Source organism: Platalea leucorodia, assembly GCF_965183815.1.
Source record: "Platalea leucorodia genome assembly, chromosome: 25".
Lineage (NCBI taxonomy): Eukaryota > Metazoa > Chordata > Aves > Pelecaniformes > Threskiornithidae > Platalea > Platalea leucorodia.
In genome coordinates this window covers 453935-470071 of record NC_138847.1, presented here as the reverse complement: position 1 = coordinate 470071, position 16137 = coordinate 453935, and the positions used below count along the sequence as shown (strand labels likewise).

At 53.3% G+C, this 16137-nt stretch overlaps 1 protein-coding gene and 1 pseudogene across 2 annotated transcripts; one reads left to right on the top strand and one right to left on the bottom strand.

The window, feature by feature from the left end:
• Positions 1–7077: 7077 nt before the first annotated feature.
• Positions 7078–8013, top strand: LOC309600820 (olfactory receptor 14C36-like; the record flags this gene model as incomplete). Its single annotated transcript, XM_082333432.1, has 1 exon — positions 7078–8013. One exon carries the CDS (start codon positions 7078–7080, stop codon positions 8011–8013), a length of 936 nt encoding a protein of 311 aa, XP_082189558.1.
• Positions 8014–9597: 1584 nt separating this feature from the next.
• LOC309600792 (olfactory receptor 14J1-like) lies at positions 9598–15816 on the bottom strand (annotated as a pseudogene). Its single transcript has 3 exons — positions 15812–15816; positions 13459–14408; positions 9598–9602 (listed from the first exon to the last, which is right to left on the bottom strand). The product of its transcript is annotated as an olfactory receptor 14J1-like (transcript).
• Positions 15817–16137: the final 321 nt, after the last annotated feature.

Here is a 16137-nt window from a genome sequence, read left to right as displayed (position 1 = left end):
TCAAATCAAACATTGAATTATTCCACATTAGCATGACTTCCCCTTGCTCTTTCACGTCTTCTTCTGTCCTGTCACACACTTTCTTCTACGCACACACCACTCTCTCCCTCCAGTCCCATTTCTCTCACAAAGCCTTCCCACTTCCCCTGCAGTAATGGGACCTCACTCCAGGAGGTTCACGCATTCTCCAGGATCATGGATGTTTCCTGAATTCCAGGCAAGTTTGGGTAGTGAAGGAGAGGAAGACAGAAAGTTCGACTCGTGGAGCATGATGAGCAGTGTTCAGCCACCCCCAGCAACGGGCACTCCCCATCTGCCAGGTTGAGGCATGCTCCCATGATGGAAAGTCCTCATATAAGCCCTGCTTTGTGCAGGGACCTTCAGCCACACTCCCAGGGCACACCTACTCCTCCTCCACCCACAGACATCAATGGCTTTCCATTTCTGGGCTCAGACGTGGTTGGAAGGATTTGCTAAAGCCCTGAACCAACACCTTGCTTCTTGCTGACTTCCCTCCCCCCTCTCTCCTATCCCTACACACTGCCACTCACTGCCTGATTGCTAACTGGAAAGTGAAGAAGCTCTCAAGGCTTTCCATCTCGTTCTCTGGGGTTGGCCATGCTTTTCCAGTCACCATTCATGGATCCCGGAAACACCAGTTGAGGAAGAACATCAAGATGTGTGAGGGGAGGGCCTCCCTGAAGCACCTCGAACTCTTTGAGGTCTAAATGCTTGTGCAAGGCCTTGGGAGGAGTTTAGCTGTTGCCCACATTTGTACTGCAGATGGTTGGAATGCAACGGACCAGGAATGGAACAGAACTGGTGTCAGGAATGTCGTGGGAGGGGAGACTCGGTGTCCTGGGTGGGGCTGGAGTGGAGTTAATTTTCTCCATAGCAGCCCCTATGGTGCTATGTTTTGGGCTTGTGACCAAACCAATGTTGATAAAACACTGATGGTTTAGCTATTGCTGAACAGTAGCTGCACCATGCCAAGGCTTTTGCTGTTTCTCCTGCTGCCCCACCAGCGAGTAGGCTGGGGGTGGGTAAGAAGCTGGAAGGGGAAACCGCCAGGACAGCTGACCCCAACTGACCAAAGGGATGTCCCATACCATATGACATCATGATCAGCAATAAAAGCTGGGGGTAGAAGGAGGAAGGAAGATGTTTGGAGTTATGGCATTTCTCTTCCCAGGTAATTGTTGCTCATGATGGAGCCCTGCTTTCCTGGAAATGGCTAAACACCTGCCTGCCAATGGGAAGCAGTGAATGTATTCCTGATTTTGCTCTGCTGGTGGACATTGCTTTTCCTTTACCTCTTCAAGTGGCCATTGTGACCCATGAGTTTTTCTCACTTTGCCATGCAGTAACACTATCATGCTCTAAAATGTCTTCTTCTTGAGGATGATAGAATTAATTACTTAAATTTTATTCTTGTCATTCATTTGGACTTGACAAGACAGCTAAAATTTAAGAGTGGTTAGATTCTGGCATGAAATTTTTAGAGCAGTTGCTTTATCTCTCATTGCTGACTCTCTATTATAATTTCATAGCAATACCTTTCAGACAATGTTGCCCCTAATTAACGTCTGTTGTCTGTCTTTCATCCTTATTTACAGTGTGTGTGTGTGTGTGTGTGTTTGTGAGGTGTTAATGTTTTATCAAAAAATGTCAACGTTTTGGCCACAGCAGCTCAGCTGTGGGACCACAGTGGAGTGCAGACATCCGACAGCGAAAAGTGAGCAGTGATCCTGACCAGAAGACCACGGTACAGCCAGTGGTGCTGCGCTGCACGTACAGCCTGGCCTTCATGCCTGTGCTGTGCTGCACAGATCCCTTGGCCGCAGGACAACCTCAGCAGCTCGTTGTCCCAAGGGGCCTGCAGGCAGCTCCCACTCAGGACCAGCCCTTCTGCCTCCTCTGTGGCCTTGCCTGTACCTAACAGTGCAGCAAGGAGTTCTCATGAGAACATCCTTGCTCTTTGACTGTAGAGATGAGGAAAATAGTTGTTTTCTTGTAAGCAAAGCTAACAGCAGCTTGAATGACCAAACCAGGAGACTATCTTGTATGGGTGGGTCTGCATGGCATGCTGTGTGGGGGTCAGAGGCCTGTTCAATGCCTCTTGAATCAAACCCCCACTTGGGGGTCCCACCATCTAAAGGCACCTAAGATTATCGGCATGATTCTCTCCTTACAGGGTTAATGCTAATGAAGAGCATTTTACAAGATCCCTCACAGCGTCCGAGTGCCTTTCTTACTGGAATTAGAATGAACCAGTGCCTCCTGGTGAAAAACACTCTCTCAGCACCCTTGGGTGCAGCCCCTCTGGTCCCATAGACTGGTAAGGGTGTAGTTTGCTCAAGTAACCCCTGCCTTGGTCCTCATCCACTGTTGGTTGCTCTCCTCCAGAGTTCTGCCTCAGAGCACAAAGGTCTGGGAGACCTTGCTGGTGGCAACTGAGGCAAAGAGTGCGTAGAGTATCTCAGTCTACCTACACCTACTCTAAATACATTTAGCAGTGGTCCCACAGTATTTCTTTCGGCTGGGGCTGCATGGCTAGAAGGCGCATCCCCTGGGTGGTGGATAGGGGATCCCTCTCCGGAGGGTGCACCAGATAAAATTGAAGAAGGTGCCGCGAACCAACGCAGCCTAAGGGAAGGCCACCTTGACAGAAAAACCACTGGCCCTCCAAGTCATGGGGGTTGGGCAGGAGGCCAACTACCTCCTCCCGGAAAAAAATAAATAAAAAGTTGCAGAAACGACGAGCATCAACTTTGAGATGGAGAAAATCAGTAATGAAGTGAGGAGGAGGAGATGGAACCGGATCGGTCATGTCTTGAGGAAAAAACCAACAGAAGAATGCGCTGTGGCCCTCGGGCCAGAGCACGCAGCCGCAGACCGATCAAAGTGGAAGAACAAAGAACACGCGCCTTGTGTGCCTCCTGGCACTGAGAGAATTCAGATCAGATCAGACCCACAGTATTTCTGATTCTTCTGTAGCTGTTCCTGAAGTAGAAACAGCTCATCTTGGTGCCCTTGCGTGCCCTTTTCAGTTTCAGCTGAGTTTTGGTAGGACCCATTGCTGTGCTTGGGGGGTACTTTCTTTGAAGACAAGGTGTATCCAGGCACACGGTGCAAATGGTTCGTCTATTCCTTGGCTGTACCATCCAGGGTGTGAGTAAAGACCCCAGTGTGACGTGCTTTGTGTTCAGGCAATGCCTGCAGCCCTTGGGAAGAGAAGGGACCTTGCCTCTCTGATGGCATCTGATGGCTGATGCCTCTGACTGATGGTACCAGTCAGCGGCACACAGGCACCAAATCACACTGCTTGCAATGCCTTCTGGGGTGTCTGTCATACACCCACCCTGAATGGGAATTGCTTTCCTATTGCTCATAGAATCATCACAGAATCACAGAAAGGTTTGGGTTGGAAGGGACCTTAAAGATGATCTGGTTCCAACCCGCCTGCCATGGGCAGGGACACCTTCCACTAGACCAGGTTGCTCAAGGCCCCATCCAAGCTGGCCTTGAACACTTCCAGGGAGGGGGCATCCACAGCTTCTCTGGGTGCAAACTTACTGAGGGTGCACTCAATCCCACTGTCCATGTCACCAAGAAAAATGTTAAACAGCACTGGTGCCAATACTGACCCCTGAGGAACACCACTCGTCACTGGGCCTGTGCTGTCTCTGCAAGCCTTGGCATCTCATGGAGCTCTGTGGGCCTGGGTTTAAACATAAAACTGAGTAGACACCCGGATCTCTGTAAGGCAAAGTGGGGATGAACATGAGGCAACTGCCAGCAGAGTGAGTGGAGACCTAATAAATATGGCTGATGGAGAAGAGGGAGAGCCTGAGCTCTCCCTGTGGCACGTGGCTCCAGTGGTTCAGATGAATAACTCTCAAGGCTGCCCTGAACATAATGAGTGGGGACAGGTTCAGGTGCCCTCATTTGGGCATCAGCTGTCATTTCAGTTGGCCAAAGAAAATTCCCAGCAGCCTCTAAGAGGATTCCCCCAGATGTTGGCCTGTCTCTCTGAACGGCTCCATTAGAGCTTGCAGCTGCCTCCACAGATCTTCGACCACCCCTTACACCTTCAATGTCGCCAGGTGTTGTGTCTGAACAGCCCAATCCTGCCCTCCATCCCCATTAACAGGCATGGGAAGTGAGGCAAGGAGCTCACATGCGGGTGCCTATTCCGTGCCCACCTGAACACCTGATGCAAGAAGAATCTCACCTCCTGCTGGTTTGTGTTGTGCATGGGAGGGAGCTAAGTCCCCTTCTAGCCCCAGGACTGCAAACCCACAAATGAGATGTGTCTATTGACTCATCTGCATCCCTTCCCTCAGCAGGGGTAACACAGATCCCTCCTTGTCATTCTCTGCTTGTCCTGTCTCATGATGGGACAAGGAGAGCTGATTCTCCTGCCCAAGTCTTTTCCTGATAGGAGAAATGACAGTGCTGGTAATAATTGTGTCTCCCCAGCTGAGGGAGGGAAAAGAAGTGTTTTAATTCAGCCTGTTTCAGAGCAGGTTCCCCTGCAGCCCCAGGGACACCTGGAGGGAGCCCAGAGGGGCAGAGAAAGTGCTGCCTTGGGCTGGGCCTCTGCTGCTGAGCTGGGCTGGGCTCCTGGGATGGAGGCAGCTCATGGCAAGTGGGCAGCACTGCAGAGAGACAGCTCTGCCCAGGAGCAGCTCCTCTGCAAAGCGCAGCAGGGCTGAGGGCACTGCCTGCAGGCACCGAGGGGAGAGGCAGAGAGAGGTTAAAGGCAGTGTGGAGTGGGAGGATGCTGAGAGCTCATTGTGGGAGAAATCTTCACAGCCCTTGACACGGTAAGTCCCTGGAATCAGGGCAGTGAAGCTGCAGTTGCGAGAGGGATCTCCAAAAGCTGCTACATACCACAGCCTGTGGGATCTTTAAATATTATTTTCACAGCTTCTCAAGTGCAGAGGAGGAAGACACGTTCCAGAGCAGGTTTTCCCTGCTGCACCATCAGGGAGGTACAGGGCATGATGGCTGCCTTCCTCCAGGGATGACTGCAAGGATGTTAAGCCGGGTGCACAGCCAGGGATGGCCAGGGCTGTCCTTCAGAGCAGGGGCCCTGTGCCCAGCGGTCTGTGTGCCAGGGTCAGTGCTCAGCCTTCCCGGGGAGCTCCCAACGGCGCTGTGGGGAGAATCTGTGGGTGGAAGAAGGGACCCGTGGTAGGGCAGGGTCCTTCTGCTGTTGAGAGAGTGCTGCGTGGGTCAGGGCTGCTCACAGCTCCAGTTCAGCCCCAGAATGTTTACTAAGGGATGTTTCAAGGAGAAGGTCGCAGCAGGGATTGCTACAAGTACCCTCAGCCACTCCTCTGCCTATGTACAGCACCAGCATCACCTCTGCTGGACCATCAGGGTTCTTCTGACCTGCCCTTTTCCACCTGCAAACAGGAACATGCACCCAGCCAGTGCCCTGCATACAGGCAGGTTTCCGTGGGGCCAAGCTGAGCGCACAGAGGTTGGGATGGGGACTGTGAGCGCTGACAGGGAAAAGACATAGGACAGGGAAACACCTCCCAGCAGGAAAATCTCCAGGCAGTAGGGAGATGATGAGGGAATGAGAGGAAACTAAAACTAGAAATGTTGTGGGAGGGAGAATTCAGAAAACTCCGTATGATCCCCTCCAATGCAGACCCCTTCCTCTGAGCAAGCCCTCTTGCCTCCTCTCCCACCCACCAAAGCCTCTGCCCTCAGGGCTGGGGGCTCCAAGGCGTGAACCACCTCCTCTGCAGCCAGAGCTCCAGCAGAGCCATGGTGCAGCTCTGCAGCCATGGGCCCAGTTCCCTCTGCAGAGCACAGGGGCTGAGAGCAGCTGCCCGGCAATGGTGGTGTCTGGGAAGTGGCGTGCACAGCTGGGGAAGGGGAACGCTGTCTGAGTGCCCCAATGCCTCTGCCCTGGCCTCTCTCAGCCACACCCTCACTGTGTTTTTCTTTGTGTTTCAACTTGTCTGTGTTATTGTTCTTTCATTCTTGCTGCCACGCTCTCTGGGGAGGTGGAGTTTCAGCTGCAGAGTCACACACTGATTTTGTGGGTCCTTTCATGCAGGTGTGTCCATGGGAACAAGTGTCCCAGCTTTCCTCTAACCTTTGTGGCTGTGTGCAATGCAGTGTGTGGGGCTGGAGAATAAGCTGGTTTTCCCTTAATCAGATGGTGTCATTAGGACACTTGGCTATCTCCCTGAGGTTTCCTTCCCAACTTCCCTCCAGGTTGCAATCCTGTCCTATAGCACCTTTGTGTTATCTGAAATCCCCATGGAGAAGTGCAGAGATGCGATGACAGAGAACGTTCTTTTGGGTTTGTGAAATGAGCCCTGTGTGTCCTGGGCTGGAAGTGGTTGCTGAGACCTTGAGAAAGGGTGAGGCGTTTAGTTGTCTGCACTGGATCCCTGTGCTCACAGCAGTGTCTGTTTTCTTTTTCAGGGTAACACAAGAGAGTGATCACCTTCCATCTCATGGAAAACAAGCTCATAGCAGCTTGTAGGGAACAAGTCGGAGGGACAGACCAGCTCCCCTCAGTCTCCACTAAGCCCCAGGCAATCCTTTTGCCTCGCAGGACTCGCTCTGCTCTCTCTGAGTACAGCACAAATGCTGAAGGTTTCTGGCATCCAAGAACACTCCCCAGGTGAGATGAGGGGAGCTTTAAAAACCCCAAACATTTCAAACTGCCATCCGCTATCCCCGTTCCTTAGCACTGGGAGTGCAGATGTTGACAGCCTCTTCTGCACTAGGACCAGTTTCATCTGACAAAGTTGAACACCAGGACTGGCCCTTGCCCTGACCGTTCCCATGAACCCACTGCTGCAGAGCAGGGCTGACTCCTCAGCAGCCAGCGGGCAGAGGCCCTGCTCCCCACACTATGCTCAGCCAGAGCTGCAGCCACAGAGCTGAAGGAAGGTCTCCTGGAAAAGGAGTAGGTGTGGTTGTGGGCGCAGTGTAGCAGTGTGAAGGTTTAGGAGAAAGGCTTAGATTTTGCTCAGAGAAGTCTCCCCTAACGCTTCATTGACTCTTCCTGTAGGAACAGGACCCCGTGCACAGAGGCAGCAGATGTCCAACAGCAGCTCCGTCACCCACTTCCTCCTCCTGGCATTCAGAGACAGGCGGGAGCTGCAGCTCTTGCACTTCTGGCTCTTCCTGGCCATCTACCTGGCTGCCCTCCTGGGCAACGGCCTCATCATCACTGCCATAGCCTGTGACCACCACCTCCACACCCCCATGTACTTCTTCCTCTTCAACCTGTCCATTATTGACCTGGGCTGCATCTCCACCACTGTCCCCAAAGCCATGGCCAATTCCCTGTGGGACACCAGGGCCATCTCCTACGCAGGATGTGCTGCCCAGATCTTTCTCTTTGCCTTCTTGGTAGGAGCAGAGTATTGTCTTCTCACCATCATGGCCTATGACCGCTACATTGCCATCTGCAAGCCCCTGCACTATGGGACCCTCCTGGGCAGCAGAGCTTGTTTCCACATGGCAGCCGCTGCCTGGGGTAGTGGGTTTCTCCATGCTCTCTTGCACACTGCCAATACATTTTCCCTCCCCCTCTGCCAAGGCAATGCTGTGGACCAGTTCTTTTGTGAAATCCCCCACATCCTCAAGCTCTCCTGCTCACACTCCTACCTCAGAGAAGCCGGGCTTCTTGTGGTTAGTTTCTGTGTGGGCTTTGGGTGTTTTGTTTTCATTGTGGTGTGCTATGTGCAGATCTTCAGGGCCGTGCTGAGGATCCCCTCTGAGCAAGGAAGGCACAAAGCCTTTTCCATGTGCCTTCCTCACCTGGCCGTGGTCTCCCTCTTTCTCAGCACTAGCATGTTTGCCTACCTGAAGCCCCCCTCCATCTCCTCCCCACCCCAGGACCTGGTGCTGGCAGTTCTGTACTCAGTGGTGCCTCCAGCAGTGAACCCCCTCATCTACAGCATGAGGAACCAGGAGCTCAAAGACGCACTGAAGAAGCTCATTCAATCCATAGTCTTTCAGCAGCAATAAGCTGCCCATGTCTCTTCACAAATGATCTCCCATGTATCTGGGGAATCTCCTGTGCTTTGGGCATTTTATCTGTGATAACTGTGTTTCTCCAGGAATGTCTGCATGCAGTGTGCTTCTCCAGAGGCATGAACCCAGTGTGTCTGACACAAAGGTCTTTGCACATCTGCTGTCACGATGGTACAGCTGGCCTTCCGTCTCACATCTTTGTAATAAAAAGGGGATTTCCCCACTGCCGGTGTCTGGAGGTTGGGCTCTTCTTCCAAAGCGGAGGTCAGGAACAGGCTAAGGAAGTTGTCCCCCACAAGGTCGTGCTGCTGTGCTGGTGTTCTCCATGGGCTGAGGGGAGGAGGGCATGGGGCGATGTGTTTGGGAATGGGACTGGAGGGAGCTTTCACTGGTGGCCTCCCTATTTGTCCACTTGCAGCACTCTCCACTCTCCACAGGTTTATGGCTGAGTTTTGCTGCATGGCCATTTTTGCCTCCTCCGGCTGGGCTCAGGGCCTGCGCTGGGGGAATGGCCAGCCCTGCTCGACCTCTCTCCTTGTCCAGACCCTGGCAGACCCTGGGTCAGGGATGTCTGCGAAATCTTATATGGGGTGCGGATAGGGCTGGGTAGGTTCCAGGACCTGGGGGAGGCTGCGTCAAGTAGGAGGAACAGAAGGGGGACAGGGCACCAAGGGATGTCATGGAAATCATGCAAGAGAAACTGTTCCTCACACCGAATACACCCTTTGCCATGCTGTGCCTGCAGAGTGGGGCTGTGGGACCACATGGGAGGCAGGAGGGCTGGGCTGGCACAGGACAGGGCACTGACAGGGGCCATGAAGCAGCTGCCAGGGGATGACCACCTGGAGTTGGTGGCTGCAAGAGAAGTCAGGAGCAAAGAGAAGAGCTCCAATTGCTGTGTTAGAGACCAAGGCTGAACAAGGCAAATGCAGGGCTGCTGCTGAACAACAACAGTGATCTAATGAACAGGAGACACCAATGGGTCTGAGGGACTCAAGGCCTTCTTTGCCTGAGTCTTTACTCCCAGGCCTCTGTGCTCAATGAAAGGGTTCAAGGAGGAGAGCACATATTGGCAGGAACCTCATGAAATCCCAGAAGGACAAATGCCAGTTTCTGCCCCTGCAGGGGACTCACCCTGGCAATGGCACAGGCTGGGGGCTGCCTGGCTGGGAGCAGCCCTGTGGGAAAGGTCTTGGTGGTCAGCGAGCTGGACAGGAGGCGGTCGTGTGCCCTGGCAGCAAGGGAGGCAACCAGCATCCTGGGCTGTGTGATCAGGAGCATGGCCAGGAGATGGAGGGTAGGGATTCTCTGGAATACTCTGTCCAGGTTTCAGACCCTCAATTCTGGGACGATATTGGCAAGCTGGAGTGGTTTTAGCAAAGGTCCCTGAGGTCAGCCAGGGACTGAAGCACTTTGCTGGTGAGGAGAGGCTGAGGGAGCTGGGCTTGTCCAGCCTTGAGAAGGGAAGGCTGCGGGGGACCTCAGCCCAGCCTGCTAGTGCCTACAAGGAGGTCATGGGGAATACAGAGCCAGGGTGTTAATGATGGTGCATATTGGGAGGAAAATACCACTGAGAATTCAGCCTGGAGATAAGGAAGATGTTTTTCACCATGAGGCTGAGCTCCTCACTCCTGGGCTCTTCTTCCCAAGTGAAACCCCTCCAAGATGAAGTCCCAAATGTGTGGATCTGAGTCTAATTTGGCCCGAGATACCCTCCTGACAGTGAGGGACAGATAAATCCCAGCAAGACTGAATTACTTTGACCTCCAGTGCTGTCCAAAAAGGCCTTGCACAGGCATGGAAGAGGCTGAGGATCTCATTGCCTCATTTCCCCACCCCTTGCCTGGTAAGGTCTGCCCCCAGGTCTCCCTGGGCCTTGAGTCCCCCAGCAGCCTCTGGGGTAGCAAAGCTTCAGCCATGTGAGAGCAGGCTGCAGCTGGGGAGCACTAGTGCCAGCTGGACACAGGCAAGTGCCTGGGAGCAGAGGGGATGCAGCCAAGGGGGCTGGGGGAAACGGCTGCTGTCATTGCAAGGCTGCTGCCCTTTGGCTTTGAAATGTCATTGCAGCTGGGGGGAACATAAGGATCCTTGTTAGAAAGTCCAACCGATGGCCAGTTTCTAGAGGCGTCCCTCCCGGAGAAGTGCTGGGGCCAATGCTGTCTGACATCTTTAGTGGTGGCCTGGACAATGGGACAGAGTTCACCCTCGACATGTTTGTGGACGGCACATAACTGGGGGGAGCCCTCCATTGAGTAGGGGGCAGGGAGGGGAACTGGATGATGGCCAGAAATATCTCCCACATTGAATTACTCAATCAATCTTTACCTGGAGTTCTCTGTAAAGACAAACGAGGTAGAGGAAGGAGAAAGGGCAGAGAGGCTGAAGAAGAGATGGGAAATAGGTCACTATAGATAGAGTAGTTTTTCAAAAGAAAATTTCTCCACTGAGAGCACTGGTAGGACATGTATTTTGATGAACAGCTGCATATAAATATGCTGGCAGAGGGGAAGTAAGGTACTGTGCTCGTATGGTCCTCCCAAATACAAAAATAAAAAGAGGAAAACAGTATTAGCACTCAGCCAAAATACCTGACATTCTGCAAATGAAGATTGTTTTGAGTTGTTGCCGAGAATAAGTTTTAAGTAGGTTTTAACTCAAGACTAAGACCTACGTTCAGGTCTGGATTCATTTGCCCACATGCAGAGGCTGTTGCTGTCTGAGCTGCCCTGGGGTTACAGATGTACCCATAAGGTGCTTGGAAATGTGACCCAGGGCTCCCTTCTGGAGCATTAGTTGGTCACCAGGAAACCTCCAGGCATCTCGGTTGAGACATCTTCTGTCTCTCCATTTACTGCCAAGGGAAGCCTAGGCAACTCGATTAGAGGTAGACATCTGCATTGAGGTGTTTGGTGCTGGGTAAGGACAATCTTGTCCCTTTCTGCACCTAAAATAGAGTGACAATTCATGCACTGTGGAGGGAATGTGAAGGGAGTGTGTCTTGCTGATTTAGGGACTCCTTCCAGAAGTGCTGGTAACACAAATATGTTGGCCATGCAGAAAGAGAGCGTTTCCCTGAAGACGGTCACCCTTCTTCTCTGGAACGGTTGAGAGAGCTCAGCCCCTCAGAGTGTGACCGGCTGCGTGAAAGGGCGAGCAGTGGCAAGGCCAGTCCTGGGCAGGGAGTGTTTGAGGGCACTGAACTCCATGTGAGACACAAACATACTCTTTTTAATGTTATAGGCCTGATTACGACAGAACAATTCAGAAAATGTCAAAAAAATAAAAAGAAGCAACGAAGAAATTAAGGGAACAATTTAAAGGGAAGGCAATGTTCTACTTCTGTGGTGGATTGATGCTGGTTGGATGCCAGGTGCCCAGCAAGCCACTCTATCACTCCCCCTCCTCAGCTGGACAGGGGGAGAAAAATATGAGAATATGACAAAAGGCTCGTGGGTTGAGATAAGGACGGGGGATCACCATCAATTCCTGTCATGGGCAAAACAGACTCAACTCGAGGAAATTAATTTCATTTATTGCCAATCAAAAGTCAGAGTAAGATAATGAGACATAAGAAGAATCTTAAAAGGCTTTCCCTCCCCACCCCTTCCTTCTTCCCAGGCTCAGCTTCCCTCCCGATTTTCTCCTCCCCTGCGAGCAGTGCAGGGGGACAGGGAATGGGGGTTGTGATCAGTTCATCACACGTTGTCCCTGCTGCTCCTTCATCCTCGGAGGGGGGCACTCCTCACACGCTTCCCCTGCTCCAGCGTGGGGTCCCTCCCGTGGGAGACATTTCTCCACGAACTGGTCACACAGCTCAGCTAACATTGGTGGTGTCCTCTCCTGGGCACTTTGCAGACCAGCCCAGACCTTTCCTGGCTCTTCCCATCTCCCCTGCCCTCTCCCCAGCCCAGCCCCGCAGAGCAGCCCAGCCTGGGCTGGCCCCACGGCAGTGCCCGCCGCAGCCCACAGCCCCAGCCCCTCTGAAGGGAGCAGAGAAGGGTCGGCCTCCCCATCAGCCCCAGGGCTGGAGGCTCACCCTGGCATGAGGAAATGGAGGTTAGGGAAACTGCAGGAAGCATGGTCTCTGGTCCAGGAGATGCCACAGACTGACCATGCCCCATCATTGCCAGTCCCCCTCCCCAGGCCAGCACAAGAGTCCTGGTCAGGGCACAGAACAGCCTGCCCCAAGTCGAGGCCTGCAGAAGGAGGTTTCTCTTTCTCATGGATTCCTCCCTGCAGGCACAGAAATGCTCCCTTGCTCTTTTCCCTGGTGTCCTGGTTTCAGCTGGGATAGAGTTAATTTTCATCTTGGTAGCCCGTATGGGGCTGTGTTTTGGGTTTAGGATGAGAACAATGTTGATGATACACTGATGCTTTGGTTCCTGCTAAGTAGTGCTAAGCTGTCTCTAAATAGGTGCTAAGTGGCGCTCACACTGGTCAAGGACTTTTCAGCTTCCCCTGCTCTGCCGGGTGCACAAGGAGCTGGGAGGGGGCACAGCCAGGGGGAGTGCTGACCCAGACTGGCCCAAGGGCTATTCCATACCATATGACGTCATGCTCAGTATATAAGCTGGGGGAAGAAGAAGGAAGGGGGGACATTGGGCATGATGGCGTTTGTCTTCCCAAGTAACCATTACGCGTGATGGAGCCCTGCTTTCCTGGAGATGGCTGAACACCTGCCTGCCGATGGGAAGTAGTGAATGAATTCCTTGTTTTGTTTTGTTTGCGTGCACGGTTTTTGCTTTGCCTATTTAACTGTTCTAATTTATTTTACTTCAATTATTAAACTGTTCTTATCTCAACCCACGAGTTTTCTCCCTTTTACCCTTCTGATTCTCTCCCCCATCCCACTGGTGGGGAGTGAGCGAGCGGCTGCGTGGTGCTTAGTTGCTGGCTAGGGTTAAACCACGACACCTGGCCATCCCTTTCCCCTGGCCAACTTGTCTTGGTTCCCACCCCGCGCTCTCCACAGGCCCCTGAGCTGGCAGTGCTGCTCTGAAGAGACCAGGTCCTGCTGTTGTCCACAGCCATGGCTCCAGGGAAGCAGCAGCCCCAACGTGAAGGTGGCAGAAAGGATCTGCCCACTGAGGCAGCGAGGGGCAGCCCCGACGTCCACGAGTGCCTGCTCCTCCATGTGGCAGCTGGGCTCATGGCTCCTTGACCCCTCCTGTATGCTGGGGCTGCACCCCCAGCTCCAGAGGAGTTGTACGGGATGGAAGCAGAGTCAAAGAATTTTCTGCTGGATTCTTTATTGTGTTTCGCTAGACAGGGAGCCTGGCTCCATATCTATGTGAGGTGTTTTGCATCAGAAAACACTGGCAGGGGAATAATAATATTATTATTTCAGTGGAAGTAATATATGACGTAAAATAAACAAACCCAAGAAATATATGATCAAAAGAGCACGCGAGCTTTTCCTGAGGATGATGGCCACCTTACTGATGCTGCAGTAGTCCGTGTTCAGTTTCCGCAGGGCCTCTTTGATGTCTGTGTTCCTCATGCTGTAGATGAGGGGGTTCACTGCCGGAGGCACCACCTAGTACAGAACTGTCACCACCAGATCCAGGGATGGGGAGGAGATGGAAGGAGGTTTCAGGTGGGCAAGCATGGCAGTGCTGACAAACAGGGAGACCACGGCCAGGTGAGGGAGGCACATGGAAAAGGCTTTGTGGCTTCCCTCCTCAGAGGGGATCCTCAGCACAGCCCTGAAGATCTGCACATAGGACACCACAATGGAAACAAAACAAGCAAAAAAGAAGAAGGTGCTAAATATGACAAGCCCAACTTCCCTGAGGTAGTCATCGGAGCAAGAAAGCTTGAGGATGTGGGGGATTTCACAGAAGAACTGGTCCACAGCATTGCCTTGGCAGAGGGGGAGGGAAAATGTATTGGCAGTGTGCAAGAGAGCATTGAGAAACCCACTACCCCAGGCAGCTGCTGCCATGTGGACACAAGCTCTGCTGCCCAGGAGGGTCCCATAGTGCAGGGGTTTGCAGACAGCAACGTAGCGGTCGTAGGCCATGTTGGTGAGAAGGCAATACTCTGCACCAAACAAGAAGAACACAAAGAAGACCTGGGCAGCACATCCTGCGTAGGAGATGGCCCTGGTGTCCCAGAGGGAATTGGCCATGGATTTGGGGAGAGTGGTGGAGATGCAGCCGAGGTCAAGAACAGAAATGTTGAGAAGGAAGAAGTACATGGGGGTGTGGAGGCGGTGGTCACAGGTTACAGCAGTGATGATGAGGCCGTTGCCCAGGAGGGCAGCCAGGTAGATGCCCAGGAAGAGCCAGAAGTGCAAGAGCTGCAGCTCCCGCCTGTCTGTGAATGCCAGGAGGAGGAACTTGTTCATGGAGCTGCCATTGGTCATCTGCTGCTTCTGGGCATGGAAACTGCCAAAGGAGATAAACCAGAAAAATTCAGAGAAGCTTCTCTGAGCAAAATTTGATTTCTTCATTGTGAAATACCTAAGGGAGCTTTTCTTTCCTGGGGGACCGTTATGCAGCTCCGAGGCTTCAGCTCTGGTTTGTGCTGGCTGAGTGTGCTGTGCAGAGCCGTGCCCTCTCCCCAGGGGCTCCTTGAGGGTCAGCCCTGCTTTCCAGCAATGACCCATGCAGGCAGCAACAGCGCAGTGTGTTTGGAGGGAGGGTTCCTGGGGAGGAGTTCCCTGTGCTGCACTACAGCGGAGGGTGAAAGCTCCGAAGGACACTTTTCGCACAGAGGAAGGTGGGAGTTTAGGTGCAGCGAATGTGTCTCGGTACGCTGTGTTTTAGTATTCAGACACCCCCATCCCACTTGGGAAATACTCTGGAAAGCATAAAATTCCCTCGTTGCCCTGTTGCTCCAGTGTAAACCTGCGTCAGTGGTCCCATCCAGGAGGGCTGCTCTGTCCATCAGCCTGGTGCCCAGCTGCTCTGTGCTTGCACTGCTCCCAGCTGGAGGACAACTGCACCCAGAGGTTGCTCTGAAAAAGCCACTGGACTGTCCTGGGAGCAGAGGGGTCCTGTTCAAGGCGCAGATTTCAAAACACCTCTCCTTTCCAGCACAGCTCTGCAGAGTAGGATGGAGAGCACAGGACAAGGATGCTGCTTTGTTTGAGTAGATCAAGCGCTCTCAGACATCACCAAGGTCCTACAGGAGAGCTGTGCCCTTCTGGAGTGATGCTTACAGCCCCACAGGACTCCCTGTCCAGCATGATCAGGTGTCTGAAGGTGATGTCTGCTAAGGGAAGCAGTGTCTCATTGACCAACCACTCACTGCAGCCAAGAAAATGAAGAGAGGGCTTGGGCACCTTGGTCCCATGGAAACACCTCCAGGGCAGCGCCCTCCAGGTCAGGGCCAGAGCAGGCACTCAGCACCCCCACCCCTTGCCCCACACCACCACTGTTACTGCCAGGGAGCCCAAGAGCAGGAAGAAGAGCAGCACAAGCAGGTGGAGAAACAAAGGAAAACTCTGTGACTCTCCTCCCAAGGGAAGCAAGGAGAGGAGAGGCAGCCGGGCACTCAGGAAAGCCTTCTCCTCACCCAGCAGAGCACAGCACCTCCCGGTTAGCAAAAGCCCCGGGCAGTCGCTCTCAGCCCCTTTGCCCTGCAGAGGGAAGCGGCCCCGTGTCAGGGGAGATGCCCCTCTGCTGTGCCAGAGCTCTGGCTGCAGAGGAGGCACCTCCTGCCCTGGACCACACGGCCTTGAGGGCAGCAGCTCTGCTGGGTGGGAGACGAGAGCAGGGGTCTTGCTCAGAGGAAGGTGTCTGCATTGGAGGGGCTGACAGGGAGCTTCCCAAAGTCTCCCTCCCACGACATTGCGGGTTGGAGTTTCCTACAACACTCTGCCTATGTGTTTGCAGCCTGGAGCTATCCCTGGTGGGAACTGTTTTCTCCCTCCAAGTTTTCCCTGTCAGGGATCACAGACCCCATCACCAACTCCTGTCTGCTCAGCTCTGACCTGAAGAAACCTCCCCGTTCCAGGCACTCTCTAGAGGTACTCCCTGTTTGCAGGCAGTGAGGAACAGGTCAGAGAAACCCTGATGAGGACAACAAAGGTGATGCTGGTGCTCTCTGGAGGTAGAGGAGGGGATGGAAGCAGTTGACTTGCCTCCCACCAGACCTACTGATCTCTCAGTG